We start from the raw sequence: 20,879 nt of genomic DNA, 5'->3' as shown, positions 1-20,879 counted from the left end.
TGAGGAAGATTAATTTAGCCACGAGGTGTAACTTTTTCAAGGGTTTCTAACAGTTATAAGGAAAAGTTCTCGTCAGTTCACTGATTTCTATAAGATTGCCAACTGTGGGGACTTCAGTAGCACACCTTGTGGAGCAGCAGGGAATCACTGACAGCAGCTTCCAGATTTCCGTGTTTAACTGTGCAGAAATTTCTGCCAGTCTCGCAGTTGTAATGATAATGAACACCGACAGCTTTTCCATCATTACATCTGCAAAATCTGGGCCAATATCTTTCAATCATTCCCTACTTCTAATATCTATTCAAATCTCCTTGAAAATTTTCAATACTATTTGCTTTACCATTATGATTAAAATTCCCTAGGTTTTTTTTAAAAACTATTTTGACATTTCTGCTTCTAATGTGTATGTTCCAATCTTTATTTCGCTTTCTGTAAAATTTATAAAAAGTGAAGGATGATCAGTGTCTTCCACTTCTGGTTTGCTGCTGGTAAGAATTCTTTAAAGTGACTGGCTGCTTACTCTGCTTGATGACATCACTGTTGCTGGAAGCCTGGAGATCCCCTTGACTTGGCACCAGATTCAAATTAATGTGGGGAAAGGGAAAATCCACACCCCAGATATTGCTAGATCTTTGTGAGCAGCTTCTTTGAGATCAGTGATGAGCGCTGGTGCTCCGCTGCTGATCACAAAATCCGGGCCATTATTTTTTGTGGCTGGCCGGATGGACTACATAGTTTTTTCTGGCAAAGAACTTTGCGACTTTAGGCTCTGGGTTGAGTTTAAGTCACAGTCCTATATGCTCAACGTGGGTTAAAACACTTCTGGTTCTGGAATATCCTTAGGCTTGTCTTTCACATTTAGACGAGACCTCAGAGTGTGGCTCCTGACTGAGTAATGTAAAACAAATTCCTCACAGCTGGCAGCAATGGCAATATGTGAGGAACTATTCAATGAGGAGAAGGAGTAGTGCTTAAAAATAAATGGCCTCAGGGAAATCAAACTCAATTCCATAGTTATATGTTCTAGATTTCATGGTGATAATGCTCACAAATGTTGTTGTAAGTGACTAATCCATTTGTTATATGTGAGCAGAGTTCCACTAGATTTAGTGCAGGACATTCCAAGCAATCTGTTATAAGTGGAGAATTGAAACATGGGAGCTTGCAGTAAGTGCGGCCCACTGCATAATCCTTTCTAATATCTCTCTTTGTAAGCGTTGTGTTAACATCTATGTGCTGTGTTTAAATTAAATGCACATGACAAGCATGTGGAACTGTAGATGTATTTATGTCCCGCATGTGATAATCTGGCTAGTTTCCCAGCTCATGTCTAATATTCAACTCTCAGCTATGTTACTTTGGGGAAGGTCATTAAGAATGTCAGTTCTTAAAAACAGCCAACTCTCTTCTGTGTCTTTCAGGCAAATAAAGTCTCAGTGGAATTAAGTTTACACAGTATATTTACATGAGTTATTTTAAATTTTCTCACTTTTTTCATTACAAGTTTCCCTAGCTCCTCAAACACTGCTCCTTCATTTGGTATCTTTCCAGTTCTTCACCAATATTGCTGCTCCTGGGGCAGAGGTATGTGGATTAGGTTGACCTATCTTTGAATTTTCATTACCGTAGGAAAAACATCTCTCCAGTAAGAGAAATCAAGATGTCTATTAACTAATCAAAATGCCATTTTCCACTGTTAAGAAAAATATTTTGTAGTCATTGTTTTCACTTTTATGATATCAAGAATTATTAGCCACTGCATACAAAAAAACTTGGTGCTCTGGAAAAACTGCATTCTGTTTTAGCTGGCAGCAACAATGAAGGAGAATTTAGGAATGGAGCAAGATGAGGGAGGGAAATCAATAACATTTTTTGGAGGGTAGCACACAAACTAGGGGCAGAAGGAAAACTGCGAAGGCAGAGGTGGAAAAAAGAGCAGCTTCATAAACTGGGAGGGAAGGAGGGAAAATAGGCAATTTCAAAACAAATAAAACAAATGAACCATCAGATTTAGCAACAGAGAATACCAATACATATCCAGACGAGCCAGCAATATCTCCAGAAGAAATGAGGGGTAATTCCAACCATTTTTGCTGTAATTCCTGTGAATTTTCCAATGGCCCTGGTTGAGTTTGAAGGGGGAAAAATAATGAATGAGTCACTCTGGTTAACCGAACTGGCCAGAGGTGGGGGGGTTGGGTTGGTGGGGAAGGGAGGGGAGGTGGGACATGAGGAAATGGATGGGGCTGGAAGTGTGATAGGTTATCTGCCTATCCTTTTGGTCTGTGGCAGGGAATATCTAAAAAGTGGGTAAAAATAATTTTTAAAGATTTAAAACAAATGATTTTATATAAAGGTAGGAAATGAGTGTTTTTACCTGCATCAGAGATTCAAGTAAGTTCCTCACAACTTTGTCCTGGTCCTCAGACAGTATCCGATGTAGAGTAGCCCTTCGCTCACTGTCTTTCTTTAGCATGAAGAACCCTGCATCCTTCTCCTCAGGTGATGGTGGTGCACTATGATCTTCAAAATGATCATCAGGTATACTACAGGTTAAAACAAAAGGAACATGAGCTGTTTGGAGAAAAGGATAGAACGGAATCATCAATCGCAACTGTGGTTGAATCTTAGAAAGCCTTATGGTAGAGCTACTAGGGTGAATTTCCTGCCTGGTGAGGTTAGTAGCAGCAGCAGAAAACTGGTCAGCATGGTCCAAGAAACAGTACATTTAGTGGATCTCCGGATCGCACCACCACCCTGCACCCACTATCCCCCCTCACCGCCACTCGCTACTGAAAAGGTGGCCCATGCATATTCTAGTTGAAGTTATATATTTGGGGCCAATCATTTCTGCTTCTTTTGAGTACAATCCTCATTAAACATGTAAGTAGCGTTAATAAAAACCATTAGAAAATCCATTCTACTGGGCAGAATTCCCACTATTCAGCATTTCTGACCATTCTAATGTGTTAAATGGAAGTTGCTTGAAATTTCAATTAAAACGGACAGAAGGGACACATATTGTAAAGGTTTACTTTTTTTATTTTTCTGGTAATGTTTCCAGTATGAATTAATGTTTCTTATATTTTCAGCAGATGTTTAATGCATTTTTCCTGTTTTCTGGACGAGATCATTCAGGAAGTGCTAATGAATTGAGGGCAATTGATTCATTGATGCCAATATTACAGAACTCATTCTGGCTCCCACAATATAAATATTAAGGGCGACACAGTGGCGCAGTTAGCACCGCAGCCTCACAGCTCCAGGGACCCGGGTTCAATTCTGGGTACTGCCTGTGCGGAGTTTGCAAGTTCTCCCTATGACCGCGTGGGTATTCGCCGGGTGCTCCGGTTTCCTCCCACCGCCAAAGACTTGTAGGTGATAGGTAAATTGGCCATTGTAAATTGCCCCTAGTGTAGGTAGGTGGTAGGGAATATGGGATTACTGTAGGGTTAGTATAAATGGGTGGTTCTTGGTCGGCACAGACTCGGTGGGCCGAAGGGCCTGTTTCAGTGCTGTATCTCTAAAATAAAAAAATAAAATAAAAAAATTACTCATACCACCTAATCGTATTCCACTGCATGTAATTGGAGGCTACAACAAGTGCAGTCCCCTATGGTGAGACACTGTTACCTTACTCAGGTGAAGAGTTTAGAAAGCAGGCCAGTCACAACATTTTATACTTGCAATGGTAGAAGATGATAAGCTATCCAATTTTCTGCAAGGACACCTACAAAGAACCTACACCATAGGGCTGACATAGTCAGCTCACAGGCTACTTCTTTGAGTTATATAAAACAATCAAGGGACACATTGGTCAGAAGAGGCCTATTTAATCTCTTCACTGATAGCAACAGGTGCAGAACACTGCTGCATTTCCCTAAGTACAGCATGTCCCTGATGGCCATCAACAAGTCCTTGCTCCTCCTCTGATACTACCAGTTGCTGCTCTTCACTTGCAGCCTTGCTCCTTCCTCAAGCTCACTTAAAACATCATCTGGAATGTGTGTTGTTGCAATGGTTGGCAAGATGAATGCAGTGAGCTGAGGCACTGTCTTGTCCCAGCGCACTGCCAGTGTTGGCAGGCTTCATTTCCAGGAGTAGAATGATATAAAGTGATTAAGGTTACAATGTTGTCTCCAAGAAATGACTGCCAACAGGGTTCACATTACAGAATACTGACTGTGAATGCTGTTTATCTAGCTATATGAATGCCAATGTAGGAGTCAGAACCCAGCCCATTTTCTGGCACGAGCCTCAAAAGTGACAGTGCCAGGGAGGAAAGAAAACCTGTTGGTGAAATTCTCCCAAGGACCTATCCTTAGCCAATTCTTCTATCCGATCTACCACTGGCAGACTGGGTAAGCAGATGCCGAGTTAGGCAAGTTTGCAGTACTGCAGGATTCTGTTGCTGATTGGTCACCTTAGAGGGGTAAACGCCTTGTGTGCTTGGATTCTCCGTCTCTGCTCCAGATAGTCCCGCAAGCTAATACCATGATTGGTAGGGGCCAATTAACTCAGTAGAACAGACTTGCAAAGTATCAACACTACAAGGTACAAATGTGAGCAGTTTTAGTGGCAAGTCTCAACATTTAGCCCAGAAAAGAATTCTTGTCTCTTCAATGTTTGGAATAACAAATTTAAAGTGCTGGTAGGAGCCCGCTTAAAAAAGCTGTTCAAGCAATTTTCAGTGCTCCTCCTGAGCTCACACAAAAGGCACTTGTCTGCTGCCTGCCGGCTCCGTGCAAGATTTCTTGCCCTTCCGGACTGGTGAGCTCTGGTGTGCTGCAGATTGCTGGCGACATTTAAATGAGGCCCATGGCCAAATTTAGCTCGGTCCTCAGGCCAGCACAGACCAGCATGCACACTTAGGCAGCAAGTTGAATTTCTTTCCCACTCTTCTGCACAGAGCATGAAATTAAGATGCTTGGTGCTACTTCTTGATATCAAGAATGCGTCTTTAGTCTGTGAAGATGAATAACAATACAAAGTTGCATCAGAATTATGTATAAGAGTGCTGGGTCATTTGTAGATCACTTGCAGGTTCTCTTCTGTGGTTGAATCTACATTGGTTAGGCACAACAGAAGGAGTTTCACTCTATTTGATTCATGCTGCACCTACCTGCGAATGAGTGTTTGATAGTGAGTGTTTAAGCTGATAGTGCACCATCTAGTATGCACTAAGTGCATAATGCTCATATATAGTAGAATACAGACACATTCTAAAATTATTCACTTATTACTGCAAATGTAACATTTTAGTCCCAACATATATCCAGGAAACATCCTCTAGTTAACTATTGATTTTGATTAAAAGAGTGCAGAAACTTATTTTTATGCACTTTGGCTATCTGAAGCATTTTCTAAATTATCCCTCCCTGCTCTAACCTTAAAGTCTTCCATAATGAATGCTATTTTCATGGATGGTGACTTATGTTTCCTGTATACATGTATATACTTTAATGTTACTTAAAAAAAAAAATTAAACATTGAACTTGTGAAAAGGAAATGTAAATCAGTGCTCAAAGAGCCCACCAGTGATGTGGAATCTTGGAAAAAAAATTGCCTGATCTGTGAAGCAAACCCCCAGGGAATGCAGTTGACTTAAGATTATTTGTCACCTTCAGAAAGGAGTTGGACAATCTCATTTCAAAAGGGAGAGGGATTGAGGATAATAAAGATATTAGTTGTGGTGATCTTCTGCCCTCCTTAGATTGGGACACATCTACTAAGGGGTGGGAGGTAGGGACTTCTTTCTGCCACACAGATGTGCTCCAAACCCCTACCAACCTTCCAGCTTCAGGATGATTAGGATTTTGAAGGGAAGCTCCCCGGCCTCTATCAGGATATCACGGCAGATTGGGGTTGAGAAGGCTGGGAAACAGGCAGCCTCTTATCTGCCTGCAAAAACAGAATTAAAATAACATTTTTGGTTCTCTTCAGTCTGAACAAGACCACACTCTATAAAGTCCCATGCAAAAAACAAAATTCTGAGTAATCCCACCACTGTCATGGGAATGCTGGAAGACTGGGTCCAACAGAGTTCAAAGGCCACAATTTATAGGAAATGTATCAATGGGCGAAGTTCCCTAATTTGCATTGAATTGCAATGATAAGTAAGCAAGCACACCTCTACTGGAACAGCTGGGGATGAGGAAATATGGGTTTGGGCACAAACAACAACAAACAACTTGTATTGACATTCTGCCATTAACTTGTATAATGTTCCAAGATGCCTCACAGGAGACAAAAAATTGACACTGAGCCAAAGAGACAACATTAGGACAGGTGACCAAAAGTTTGGTCAAAGAGGTAAGTTTTAAGAAGCGGCTTAAAGGAAGAGAGGTGGAGCAACAGAGAGGTTTAGGGAGGAAATTGCACAGCTGCCAATTGTGGACTGAAGGAAGCCAGGATGTGCAAGTGGCCAGAATTAAAGAAGCGCAGAGATCTCTGAGGATTGTGGGGTTGGTGGAGATAACAAAAGATAGGGAGGAGCAAGGCTAGATTTGACACAAGGATGAGACTTTTAAAATTGAGGCGTTGCCAGACCAAGAGACAGCATAGGTCAGCGAGCAAAGGGATGATGGGCGAACAAGGTCAGCAAGCACGGAGATGATGGGTGAATGAAGGAGTCGGGGGATGCAGCAGATTGCATCGCTGAGCAACTTTCCAGCCTCAATCAACTCAATCAACTAAAAGATTGATGGGGTTGGATGGGAAATCTAAGCTATTAACAACACTGCTTGATTTCATTTTTCCAGGGACATAGGGAGCTGTAGCTGGTGTCATCTCAAAAAAAAAGCAATTAAAGATAAACACTGGTAAATGCATGGGAGGTAGGGGGCCATCTTTTTATTTAACTAATGAAAGTGTAAAGTGCAGCAAAACCAACAGAAGATAGGGAGACAAAGGGAAAGTGATCTTAAGAAAAGAGAATTTCACCCCTCGCCCCTGAAAACAATACTGAATATGGCTTTGAAAGTACACAATGCTATTTACCTGAGAAGCAACGGTCTAGTTCCTTTGCTCTCTTTTTCAATGCAGGATTTCGCCCTTGTTTTGAAAAATAATAGATCCTGCTTCAAATCGGAGTCTGGTGAAACTGAGCCAAATTCACTACCACTACTCAATTCTTCCACAACAACTGGAACTGGAAGGGATATGCTGCGAAGATAATCTGTATCGGGAATAAATGGAATATTAAGTAAACAGAATCTCGGCACAGGCTAATCATTCAACTTTTCTGATAGAAGAACACAGGTATATATACTTCTGCTCCTCTAAATTTATATCTTGTTCCTCCCCAAATTGAGCTGCTTCCAAGTCATGCAGCAGCTCCCAAACCTTCTGTAGAGGTAAGAGCAGCTAAGTGATAATTTGCCCTTTAGCCCCGTTCCACACTTGGTGGTGCTACAGGTTCCAGCTATGATCTGATAACAATCGTTCAAAGATTATGTTAGTTTTATTTTAATTATAGGTAAAAAGCAATAGGTGAATCATGCATAACTGGGACATATTTCTGAAGTTTATATTCTGATTTCTAAATTTATTTTGCTTTCTTTCACAGCTTATGAATATTTCTGTTTTTGGCACTTCATACCCTAAGCATCACTTGAGAGATTAGCTGAGAATTATGAGATGCTTTGACTGTATTAAGACAGTTACAGAAAATTTATAATGAGCTTAATAGGTACAAAGTGTTAAATTTATAAAATATGATGAGGGAGGGGAGAATTAGACGATCAACACAAAAAACTCTAGTGCATACCTGCTACATTGCCCATTTTGGATCAGCTTACCTTGGTTGACACTGAGTAGAGGTCAAACACTTCTCCATCGGGGAGTAGGAAAAGTCCAGAGGACAAAACATCTGAGGCCCAATTTTAACTGCTCACCTGGTTGAAACCAGGCAGATGGGCAGGTAAAATTGAGCCCCACCAGCCCGATCCATGCATTGTGTTAGTTCAGGATGATATTCGATTATAATAAAACAGAAAGTGCTGGAAAAACTCAGCAGGTCTGGCAGCAACTGCGGAGAGATCAGAGCTGCTGAGTTTTTCCAGCACTTTCTGTTTTTATTTCAGATTTCCAGCATCCCGCAGTATTTTGCTTTCATTATTATGGTATTCGATCAGACTGGGATGGGATCAGGCTCTCCGTTGGGACACATAGTATTATTTTTTTTTAAAAGTGAGACAAGACAGCCCTAAAATTGAGAGACTCTGCTTCTGGTGTGGAGTCCCGCTCAATGGGATCCAGTTCAGTGCAGATATCAGCGTGTCCACTTTATGGCACTCTCAATTTTCCATGCAGTAAACGGAAGATCTGGAGAACCGTAAATAGGGCCCTTTGACCTCTACAGCTGATGCTCTGATTGTCTATCAAGTGAGACCATACTGGGAGCAGAGATTTGCAACTTTAAATCTTATACTTTGAAACAGAATTGAAAGGAGGCACAATTGAGTTATAAATTGCTGCTTAAAAACTAAAGCAAAAACAAATCACAAGAATCAAACTAGGCTGTATGGATTGTTGCCATTTGAAATATGCATGTAGTTTGCTTTAGCATAATGGATAAGACCATCATGTCAGCTGTGGCTTTGTGTGTCAACTGTGGCTCAGTTGGTAGCACCCTTGCTTTTTAAGTCAGAAGGTTGTGGGTTCCAGTTCAGCTCTAGAACCTGAGCACAAAAATTAAGGCTGATACTTAAGTACAATACTGAAGGAGTGCTGCCCTGTCAGAAGTCCTATCTTTTGGATGAGAAGTTAAATCGAGGGCCCTGCCTGCCCTCTCAGGAGGATGTCAAAGATCCCATGGCACGATCTTGAAGAAGAGTACAGGAGGTATTCCTGGTGTTGTGGCCATATTTATCCCTCAATCAATATCACAAAAACATATCATCTGGTCATTATCACATTGCTGTTTGTGGGAGTTTGCTGTGTGCAAATTGGCTGCCAAGTTTCCTACATTACAACAGCGACAACACTTCAAAAAGTATTTCATTGACTGTAAAACACTTTAAGACATCCTGTGGGCACAAAAGGCACTCTTTAAATGCAAGTCTTTCTTTTATTTCTTTATTAAAAAGCTTATGGAATACCAAATTTTGTGGCAAAAGATATAGAAAATAAAAGTTGAGATTTAATGGTGAGTCTATATAAAACTGAAGACAGACCACAGTTGGTGTACTATGTGCAATTTTGGGCTCCACACTACAGGAATATCAGAGGCAATAGAGAGGGTGCTGTGTCGATTCACTGGGATGATGCCTGGTGTGAAGAAATGAAAATATGAAGGAAGACTTGAAAAAATGTTTTTAATAGAACAGAATGCAGGGGTGATCTGATAAAAGGTTTTTTATAATTCGTAAAAAGACAGGAGACGGTAGATATTTACAGGCTGTTCCCAGTGGTTCAGAGTTCTAAAACAAGGAGGCATAGATAAGAGATTAAGTGAAAGAGATCAGGCATTTTTGTTTTTACACAGGGCTGCAGGGCCATGGAATGCATTAACAGAGTTTGTGATTAAAACAGAAACAAATATCAACACTTAAGAATAGTTTAGATAGGTGGTTGAAGGCAGCAAGAAGAAAGGAATATGAGAACAGGGCAGATATGAGGTTAAGACTATTCATGGGAAAGATAAACACCAAGATGCAGTTATTGGGCCAAATGGTCAAAATTGTTACATAATAATCTAAACACTACCCTACAGCTCAGACAGAAATTCAAATTATAATCCATCAATCAGACAAATGGAGTGATTTCAGGCCTATATCCCTCACATCATTGATCTCACAAACATGATGGGAATGTACTATCTGGAGCGAAGATGCTTCCCCACAAGAATAAAACAGGTTAACGGCTCCATTATAATATCAAACAGATGAATAACTACAAACACATTAAGTATTTGCATGCCAATCTTTGTATAGAATATTTTTGAGGCCAAAGATTTAGATAGGTTGAGAATTTGTAAAATTATGTGGCATTTTTATCCAAGATTATTTACAGAAAGACGCCTGATAACTTCTCCAATTTAAAAAAAAATCCTCTGTATGCTATGTGCAACTAAGCCATAAACTTGTTTCGTTGAAACAAATCTTTCTCACTTCCCATGCTAATATAATGCTGGTTGCATGTATTTTCCCCAGATACCCAGGCTCATGTCAAATTATTTGCTCCCTCTATCAAGTGATCTCACAAGTTGTGCAGTTATTCAGCACCCGGCTCAGCTTCTCTTTTTTTTGCAGACCTAGGGCTGAATTTTAATAGCTAGCTGCTGTTCTCGGCAGCAAGCTTGAAATAGTGCACGATGCATGTGTGAGACGTGCGTGGCAGCTCATTAACATGGAGGGGGCAGAATGCCGGCCCGTTGATGCAGGTGCCATTGCCATTTTTAAAGGGCTTCAAGCCCTTCAGTTGAATTTAAATTTTTAAAGACAAATTAATTTCACAGTGAGATAAAGAAATTTTAAAAAAGCCAGATGCCCCTCTCCCAAACCCCCCCAACACCCCACAAATGACCACACACTTTATTTTTGGACCTATCCCACCAAAAAAAACGTTTCTTCCCAAACCGAACTTCCCCCACAAACTTCATTACCTTTGTCCTTAAATCCCTTCCAACCATCCCCTCAGCCAAGAGAAACAGTTTCCCCCGCTCCCCCACCACCCCAATTCCAACCCTGAAAATTTCTCTCCTCCCCCCTCCCCACCAGCGTCACGCCTCAGATCTCCAAAGTGGAGATCCGAAGGCGTGCGAGTTCCGGGCACTGGCCAGAGTATCAGCAGTGTTTTTGCATTTATTTAAATTTATTTAAACATTGAAATGAAGGCTCCGTTGCTGAAGGTGTGGGGGGGGGGGGGGGGTGCGGGGCAGGGGGCTGCCCAAGGCCTCACTACCACTGGTAAAATGCGGTAGAGCCTTCCTGGCATCGAGGCTTGTGGTGGGTCTCTCCTGAAAGGATTTTCCAGGACCCCCCACCACGACCCCCAATGTCAGGGGGCTTATAATATTCAGCCCATATAGTCTCCCCCAAAATTCATAGGCCTTTGATCCCAGTGTAAGTACAAGGATTAGTCTGCAGGGCACATTTGCCACTGACTCCACCAGAGTAACCAGAAAGAAAAGAGACACCCTCACATAAACATGGCTGGCAGGTGCCTATGCCTCTGTGGGGATGCATCACAGGCACCTTCCAGAGCAAGGGAAAAGACTGGGTGAAGTAGCACGAACCAGCCGCTTGGACATTTCATGGCAGCCCTGATTTCAAAAGGTCAGGTTTGAAAGGATCTATTGGCCTCCTCACGCCAAAAGGCACTTTGAAGTTTTTAAGGTCCAGGCCAACCCAATACATTTTCAAAAATACAAAACATTTGACCAAGTTAATTCAAACACATAGACAAAGGGTTAAAAAAAATATGGAAAGTAGATGTAAACAGAGAATTCAGGCGGAACTATTTCATGCAATGCATAATAAACATATGAACAGCAATCGAAGCAACGCATTCGAGAGACAAGATAATTTTCTGTAGAAAGCAGGATAAGAGATATGAAGAAAAAGTGGCAAGTTGGGGACTAGGCCTGTTGCTTCCAATGCTTTTTCCAGCTCCTAAAATGCACTACATTTTTGACTGGCTTTCTAGAACAACATGCGAAAACTCTTCAGGGAAAAAAAAACTGCATCAGAGCAATTCTGTTCACCCATTAGGGAAAGACTGTGCAATACCAAACCAGTGCAAGACATTAAAAATTAGTTGTGTTAACAAGTGGTACATTTTTCACCAGCAGACAATCAGTAAAACATCATTGCTTCCTTTTACAAACCTGGCAATAGGGACTTGCTTGCCATTTTACTAGATGGTGTCTCTTTAAAAAAAAAAGGCACAAAAAAAAATACAAACGGCAATATGCTCTGTTACGTTCTGCAAGAGGATGGATCACACTACAGAACATAACATTTTTTCGTACTTTGCACCAAGCAACATTATCCAAAATTCTTGGATCTCAAGGGCAGTTTGTGCTCGGGCCACAACCAAATTAATAAGGGCTCTTAGAATGTGAGGATACTAAAAATAAAGCAACTTGAAGCCTGACAAGTTAACCTGCTTTCTGGATGATTAATGGACGAAAAAGCAGCTGGAATGTGTGTTTCACACCAGAAAAAACAAAGTTGAATTGTATCGGGTTTTTCACATCTACATGACATCCAAAAGCAACTTACAGCCAATTAATTACTTCTGAAATGTAGTCACTGCTGTTTTGTAAATAAACACATAAAACAGTAATGAGATAAATGATGAGATATTCTTTTTTGTTGGTATTGCTTGTTGAAAGATAAATGTTGGCTAGATTATGGGTGAACTCCCTCTGTCCTTCATCGGACAGTACAATAGGATCTTTTACGGCCAGACAGGCATTGGTTAAACACTCTAACTGAAAGTCGGCAGTTTTGGCAGTGCAGCACTCCTTCAATACTGCAAATAAGTTTCAAACAGTGTTTTTCTTTTACCTTGGGCACATTAGTTAGTTGTATAAATATGTCCTTTATCCTGTGAAAATAGATAAGTCCCCTGGGCCAGATGGGATTTATCCTAGGATTCTCTGGGAAGCCAGGGAGGAGATTGCAGAGCCGTTGTTGTTGATCTTTAAGTCGTCATTGTCGACAGGAGTAGTGCCGGAGGACTGGAGGATAGCAAATGTTGTCCCCTTGTTCAAGAAGGGGAGTAGAGACAGCCCTGGTAATTATAGACCTGTGAGCCTTACTTCGGTTGTGGGTAAAATGTTGGAAAAGGTTATAAGAGACAGGATTAATAATCATCTTGAAAAGAATAAGTTCATTTGCGATAGTCAGCACGGTTTTGTGAAAGGTAGGTCGTGCCTCACAAACCTTATTGAGTTTTTCGAGAAGGTGACCAAACAGGTGGATGAGGGTAAAGCCGTGGATGTGGTGTATATGGATTTCAGTAAGGCGTTTGATAAGGTTCCCCACGGTAGGCTATTGCAGAAAATACGCAAGTATGGGGTTGAAGGTGATTTAGAGCTTTGGATCAGAAATTGGCTAGCTGAAAGAAGACAGAGGGTGGTGGTTGATGGCAAATGTTCATCCTGGAGTTTAGTTACTAGTGGTGTACCGCAAGGTTCTGTTTTGGGGCCACTGCTGTTTGTCATTTTTATAAACGACCTGGATGAGGGTGTAGAAGGGTGGGTTAGTAAATTTGCGGATGACACGAAGGTCGGTGGAGTTGTGGATAGTGTCGAAGGGTGTTGTAGGGCACAGAGGGACATTGATAGGCTGCAGAGCTGGGCTGAGAGATGGCAAATGGAGTTTAATGCGGAGAAGTGTGAGGTGATTCACTTTGGAAGGAGTAACAGCAATGCAGAGTACTGGGCTAATGGGAAGATTCTTGGTAGTGTAGATGAGCAGAGAGATCTTGGTATCCAGGTACATAAATCCCTGAAAGTTGCTACCCAGGTTAATAGGGCTGTTAAGAAGGCATATGGTGTGTTAGCCTTTATTAGTAGGGGGATCGAGTTTCAGAGCCACGGGGTCATGATGCAGCTGTACAAAACTCTGGTGAGGCCGCACCTGGAGTATTGCGTGCAGTTCTGGTCACCGCATTATAGGAAGGATGTTGAAGCTTTGGAAAGGGTGCAGAGGAGATTTACTAGGATGTTGCCTGGTATGGAAGGAAGGTCTTACGAGGAAAGGCTGAGGGACTTGGGGTTGTTTTCGTTAGAGAGAAGGAGGAGGAGAGGTGACTTAATAGAGACATATAAGATAATCAGAGGGTTAGATAGGGTGGATAGTGAGAGTCTTTTTCCTCGGATGAGGATGGCAAACACGAGGGGACATAGCTTTAAGTTGAGGGGTGAAAGATATAGGACAGATGTCAGAGGTAGTTTCTTTACGCAGAGAGTAGTAGGGGCGTGGAACGCCCTGCCTGCAACAGTAGTAGACTCGCCAACTTTAAGGGCATTTAAGTGGTCATTGGATAGACATATGGATGTAAATGGAATAGTGTAGGTCAGATGATCGGCGCAACATCGAGGGCCGAAGGGCCTGTACTGCGCTGTAATATTCTAATTCTAATTCTAATTCTAATCCTCTCTGTTCCATTTTAGAAAATGGTTACAGTTTGCATATGGGAATAACAGTTATTACTAAAATATTGCTCAAGCAAAAATAAACTCGTAATTAACAAAAATGCTAATTTACTAATTTGGTTGAAGCGTCTGGTAGATTCAAAAACAATTTTTAAATTTTTTCAGGTAAATTGTATTGCAACCACTTCTAATCACAGTACAAAGAACTACTTGTTGTATAAAGATATGGAAAGAATATTTAAAAAAAATAAAGACTGCACAGTTTGAATCGCTAGAATGTCACAAAAATTACGAAACCAGCGCTTCTGATTTGGTTACCTTGTTGTTTCAATTGTGACCTTTTCTTTCTGCTGGTAACTTTTAGAAACTCATCTGACAGCAATTCTGGAGCAGTAGCACGTTGGTCAGGTTCTGGTTCAAAGCAACGAAGTATGAAGTCCTTGGCCTCTGGTGACATAGATTCCGGAATATCTGGATGAATTTTAAACATTCCAACCTGCAAAGATGGCAAAGTGAGAAAGCGAGTCAGAAAAGCATCGAAAACCTGGAAGCATTTGCCTCTTAGCACACAGTAGGAAATCTGTGAAATGATTGCGATGTTAAAATGTATTTCAGATGTGACTCGTTGATTCACAATACATTTTGGAAGTCCTGACATGATGATTAATGGGAGTCAACATAATCATATCAAAGCAATTTCATAGACGTACTAATGGGGTTGAATTGTTAGAATGCTGTCAATCAGTGACATCCAAGATATCAAAAGTCACGAGATTAATTGAGAATTCAGATATGAACAACTGCATTTTTGATTAGTAAATAAGAAAAAAGAGTAACCGACATCATCTTTGGGCATGTAATCTCAATGCTCATATTGACACCGTGTATGCATATGCACTTTAATCTTTGTGTGTTTGTTGGTAAAATGGTAAGCTGAAATGCAGAGTGTTTGAGAGTTTTCTTGGTCATTATGTACAGTTTACTTCATTGGCACTGTTCATCAGTTATCTGCTTGAATGATGTGTTATCTGAGCGAAAATGCTAGTCTTCAGCACCATGGAAACATTAACAACATTCTATGGCCAGGGAAGCTGCCATTATCAGCTAGATCAATAGGAATAACTGCTACAGGCCAGCAGAAGAAAGTAAGCCCTACCAATAAAGAGCCACTCTGGGCACATCACAGTGAAGAGAAAGCACCATTCAACTGCATTCTGGATGGAGAGCAGGGGCAGGCCTGGTGTGTCATATTGTGTGCGCCAACATTCTCAGCAATCTCCCTGATAAAGTCAAAGTACCGTTCACAACTGCTGGACAAAAACCTAGAAGCTGCATGTGGCTTAATCACCGCAGCCACCCCTGTGGCTAGTCAGTGATTTCTATTGAACAACTGTAAATGAACTGTAACCATGGAAACCTGTCAAACTTCTTGTTTATTTCAACTTTCACTATTAGCACCTCAGAGTGTTAACATGAGCATCAGCAGAAAACTGCAGTGCTTTTATTTTATAAAAGATCAAGCTCCATGTTTAGATAGAGGATCTGGATCGGCGCAGGCTTGGAGGGCCGAAGGGCCTGTTCCTGTACTGTAATTTTCTTTGTTCTTTGTTCTCTATATTGGCTCATTATGTTGCAATTACCACCATATTGTATTGATTCTAATGAACACAGAGTTGGAATGTTCTAGGTGCGATCATTGGTCTGTGTCAGGTTAACTGATCTCAGCTGGGATAGTAGTGGGAACTACAGTGGGTCCTGGGAAGGTAGGGAGGGCAGAATATGGATAAGGAAAAGCAACAACCAGGGGCAGGATTTTCTCTGTGGGCTTCAGGATGCGGCCGTTAGGCTCAAACGGAGTCAGAAGCCCGCACTATGTGGGGAACACTCACCTGTGATTTTCCCCAAATTGGCCAATTAATGGCCAGGGGGTGGGCACGCTGTCCAATTAAAGATGGCGGGTGGGCTCACGAAGCTGGAGGGCCAACAGGAGGCTGTCCAACTTGGAAGCAGCAGCAGGCTTCTCTTAAAAGGTAAGTGAGGGAGAGAGCGCCCCAAGATAGAGGTTCAAATTTTTAAATGAAAAAGGCCTCCGCAGCCAGGCCACCCAGGGCGGCTTGAAGTTGCAGCTAAAGCCAGGTAGGCTTGGAGGGAGGGCCGCTAAGCCTGTCTGTAGGGCTGGCCTCCACTGCCAAACTCCCACTCCCCAACCCCAGTCTGCCACCAGGAGGCTGTCTCCAGGCAACCACCCTGTTCCCTTCTGCCTATAGGGACCTGCTGGCCGACTGAAAAATTTCAGTTGGTTTCTGACAATAGGCCTCAAGTGGCCATTAATTATCTGAATTGGCTACCTGCCACTTGCAGGCAGGTGGTCCTGTCACTGCCCCAACCCCCATCCCGCCTCTGGAAAAATAACCCAGGGGCGGGATGGAGCTGGGGAAATGAGGCGCCAGCCAGCAGTGTGAAATTCCACGTCCATCTGCCTCCGTGCCCAACCCCATCAGGGCCGAAAATGTCAGCCCCAGAAGTCTTATTCTTGATATTGTATAGTGAGCATGAGTAGAATAGTTGCCAACATTGTTAAGAGTATGTATTTGGATGTTGAGTGAATGAACAATTAAGCTCAGCAGAGATGCCCCCTTGCCAACAGCTGAATAATGCTGACACTCAATTTCAAGGCTCACAGATAAAGATAGGCCAGCCAGTACGATGATAATAGTACAGTATTTATCTTGATGCTAATTGAGAGAATTCCTTTCATTCGTTCGAACTTTTAATGAAGTACTGTAGTACCTGTGCAGATTCTAGTTTTTAGAGAATTACAATAGATGATTACGAAAGAAAGACGCTAACCATCATATTTAAGTTTCAGACAGACAGTCACACAGTAAAGTAAAAGGTGATAGAATTTAAAAAGTGGATTCTTAGGTTTAAAAATTACACCAAGCATTACTATTGCCAGCTACAGTTAGCAGGTTAATAAGTGCAGGCAAACACCATCAGCTCAGCTAATTAAAAGCAGAATGATAAGACAATTTCATCATGGCTAGTAAGAGTCCTACTAGCTGCAGCAAGATCCAGAAAGTTTGATATAAAATTATTTCATTTTTATATGATTAATAAGCTTGTTTTCATGTACACTCATTCATGTACCAACTCCATGCTTCAAAACAAATGAATGAGCTCACTGTATCCATGCATCTAGTTCTTTCTCTATTTCTCTGAATCAATACTTCCTCTCTATTCATCTCTCTCTCACTCTATTATATATATACCATTGGATACATCTGTGCACCTTTCTCTCTCTCTGCCCCCATGTCTGGTGTTCTCTCCCTGTGTAATTCGGAGAGCCGTTGTGGACACGATGGGCCGAATGGCCACCTTCTACACTGTAACAATTCTGTGATTCTGTGTCTGAGCATCTCCCCAGGCCCCTGGGATTTTCATCCCGTCATTGTATCTGGGGTTCTCTCTCTGTCCCGAGTCCTTACATGTATCTGGGCTGCTCTCTGGGAGCAATTTTAACCCTGCAGTTCAAATCTTTGCTATTAAAATACATCTCACTCCTTTTCCACAGTCTTCAACTTTAACCTGCTCTTTTAAGCAGACAGGAAAAACAGCTGCTGGACACCGGCAGGTCCTTCTTTACAGATGCCGATCAGGCTCTGATGGTCTGAGAGGTATGTTGGGGAGCCATTGTAGCTTTCCCACCAGGTGAAGCTAGCGCTAAGAATCGGGTGGGGGAGGGGGAGGGGGGGGGGGGGGGGCTAGAAAAGGCCCAAGGAGGTAAGTTTTTAACCTTTTTTTAAAAAAAAACTTTCTCTGTGGGGCCCAGAGAGGCAGGAATCTCCAGCAGGCAGATACTTAAAGATTTGCCTCAGAACAAAGCTCAGAAATAGCATGTGAGGGGTCGGAAAGAATATTGGGAAAAGATCACCTGCCCTCCCAGATGATTCCATTTTCAAATTAGAAGAGGCAGCGTTGCAGGTAATTTTCTAGCATGGGATGATGGTGATTCTTTTTAGTACATGGATATTCAACAAATGTAGAATAATAAAAATAACAAGAACAGGACAGTTGTAGACAATTACAATTTCCCTCCTCTATGTCCTGATTTTATTGAAAAGTTTGTTCATCGTTCAGTTGGGGCTGTGTTAACTTAGCCATTTTCGCCACCGATACTGAATGCAGCTTCTTCTGTTTATTTTGCATAAACTTTCTGGTTTGCACAAGTCAGTATAGCTTGTACAGTTACTCACATTCAATTCTTAATGTAATATCTTACCTTAAACATAGCAGCCTGAGGTTCTCCCAATTCATAAAATGGAGGTTTCCCTGTGGCCATTTCAATAATTGTGCATCCTAATGACCAGATGTCAGCAGGCTTCCCATAACCTCTTGGTCCTTTGTCTATTATTTCAGGTGCCATGTACTGAAGAGTTCCTAAACAGCAAAACAAAAATAAATTCATGCTTGTGCAGGCACAGCCTTTTGCTTGGAATTTTATTAAACCTGTTCTGAGGATGTGGGCAACACTGACAGGGCTGCACATGTTGTTTATCTCTGGTTGTCCCAAGATGTTAAGCCTTCTCTTTGAATAGCAATTCCAAATACTTGTGAGCAAAGTGCAGACAGTATCAAGAGTCAACCATGTTGTGTGTACTAAAGTCACATGTAGAACATGCTGGGTGAGGAGCAGCAGGTTCCCTTCCCTGAGGTTCATTCATGACATTACAACAATCCAGCAGCTTCCATTTATTACCCCCCCTTCTTTCTCTCCCTGCCTCTCTCTTACACACATTAATATATTTTGATATACAGGGTGGTGCTCATAACATTACATTATTGATTGAGAAGAATGGGGTGCCACCTAACACTATGTGACAGCCCAACCTCTACCGCTGTAGTATATGGAGAGCCAACACCCAAGAAACTGATTGGGCTGGATTTTATAAGCTCGCTGCCCATCTCATGGCGGTCCAATGGACAGACTGCTCGTCGTGGAGCTGCCGCAATATTCAGCGCAGCGGCTCATTTATAATGGCCGGGATGGACACACCTCCACCCACCCAACCCCGCACCGATGATGTGGAGGGGCGGGTGTTCCATGGCTTCGAGCCCTACAGGACAATTTAAATTTTAAAGGGTCATTTTTTGAAAAAAATAAAATTTATTGATCAAGACCCTTTTCGACCCCAGCCCCCAACAACTACAGATTTAATCCCTTGCCCTCTTCCCCAACACCCCCCTCCAAAATCCTTACCTTGCGCACCGGGCCTTCCCCCGCAAAGTTCACAAACTTTAATCTTTACCCCTTCCCACCATCCCCTCCACCAATCAGAATAGCTTGAACCCATTCCGCACCCCTTCCCACCCCCTGCACTGAAATACTTACCTGCTCCCCCCTTCCCACCAGTTTCCCACATCGGATCTCCGAAACTGCGGGAGTGCTGGCTGCTGCCAGCAATATGGCACTGGAATGGATGGCGGGAGTGGGTACGTATTTATTTCATTCATTTAACTAATCTTAAATATTTAAATTTGGGTCCTGTCGCTGAGTGGAGGGGGGTGCTGCCGCCGGCAATATCAGGCCGGGCCTTCCTGGCGTCGAGGTCTGTGGTGGGCCTCTCTCGGAGGTGTTTTCTGGCCCCCCCCCCCCATCCTGCCATGACCCCCGACATCAGGGCAGGTGGGTGGGGGGGGGGGGGGGGGGGAGGTGGGGTGTGGACTCTAAAATCCAGCCCATCAAGTCTGCAGGCAGTTGCAGGCTCTAACCACCAAATGTCACTATGAATTAGCCCAGATTTTTGAGGTACCAGCTCTGTTGGCATAGGTAAGTGAAACAATGCAAGAATTTTAATTTTTAGTTAAATGAAAAATTTTATGCAAATTACTTAGATGCTTACTGTTCTTCTAGACTACAATGTTCCAACTTGACCCCGCCCCTGAATGGACTTGCAGGAGCCTTCAAAAGCTCCAGCACGCAGCCCAAAGAGACTGACTCGTCATCACCCGTGCTCTACTGAGCATCACTGCAGCCCTGGTTCCCCAAGGAAATAGCCCTTTCTCCCTATTTAAGCTACTGACCATCATTCTGCCATGCCCTGCCCCCCAACAAATATTGGTGCCTTCTGGTTCCAAATAATGAACAGTTTCTGGGCCCTCGCACAATAAGCAACATCACACAACCAACGAACATTTCAGGAATACTACCTGCCCCATCCCCACTGATGCAGCATCCTGCCATATGTAACTGGATCTTTACAGTTACAGAGCATTTCCTTTCCACTAGGTAGCACTTCCAACCCCACAGAGCTGTCTCCTACTTTGGCCACTGCCCCATTTCCCTCGACTGAGAATCATAGCAGCTCCGCCCTCCCGCCTCACACTAAGCAGCATTTCGATTACTGAATATGGCCCTCCTGCTCTAAGCAACACCAGTCTGGGCTTCCCTTACTGATGACAATTTTAACCTCTCTCTTTCCTTCCTTTCCCTGCCCCCTACCCATCCCCCACAACCACAGACCAATCTCTTCTGTCTTGAAGACATCCTGTTACTTAAACGGTTTGCTTTTCACCCTCCTGTCTCTTGACTCATTTGACCTTAATCCCACATGGTATTCTCCTGGTCATGTCTATATTAACGTGGTGCAATCTTAATTGCATTTCAAAAATTCATACAGCTATTTCCCCTTCATTTTTAAAAAAAGCAAATTCCATTAGGATGGTCAAATATGACGTGCCTTTTTAAAATTTGTTCAGACTAACCCCG

The 20,879-nt window shown here is 42.4% G+C and overlaps 1 protein-coding gene across 1 annotated transcript in view; it reads right to left on the bottom strand.

Annotated features, from left to right (window-relative positions):
• The window catches only part of LOC137361137 (mitogen-activated protein kinase kinase kinase 5-like), a 221,031-nt gene that overhangs the window by 32,751 nt on the left and 167,401 nt on the right, over positions 1-20,879 (bottom strand). Inside the window, 4 exon segments of the mRNA XM_068026081.1 lie at positions 2,378-2,546; positions 7,000-7,177; positions 14,429-14,606; positions 18,393-18,550. Coding sequence (XP_067882182.1) covers positions 2,378-2,546; positions 7,000-7,177; positions 14,429-14,606; positions 18,393-18,550 — 683 coding nt within the window.

Source organism: Heterodontus francisci, chromosome 3 (genome assembly GCF_036365525.1).
Source record: "Heterodontus francisci isolate sHetFra1 chromosome 3, sHetFra1.hap1, whole genome shotgun sequence".
NCBI lineage: Eukaryota > Metazoa > Chordata > Chondrichthyes > Heterodontiformes > Heterodontidae > Heterodontus > Heterodontus francisci.
The sequence above is the reverse complement of the archived record's forward strand: the minus strand, read 5'-3'. Positions and strand labels throughout refer to the sequence as shown.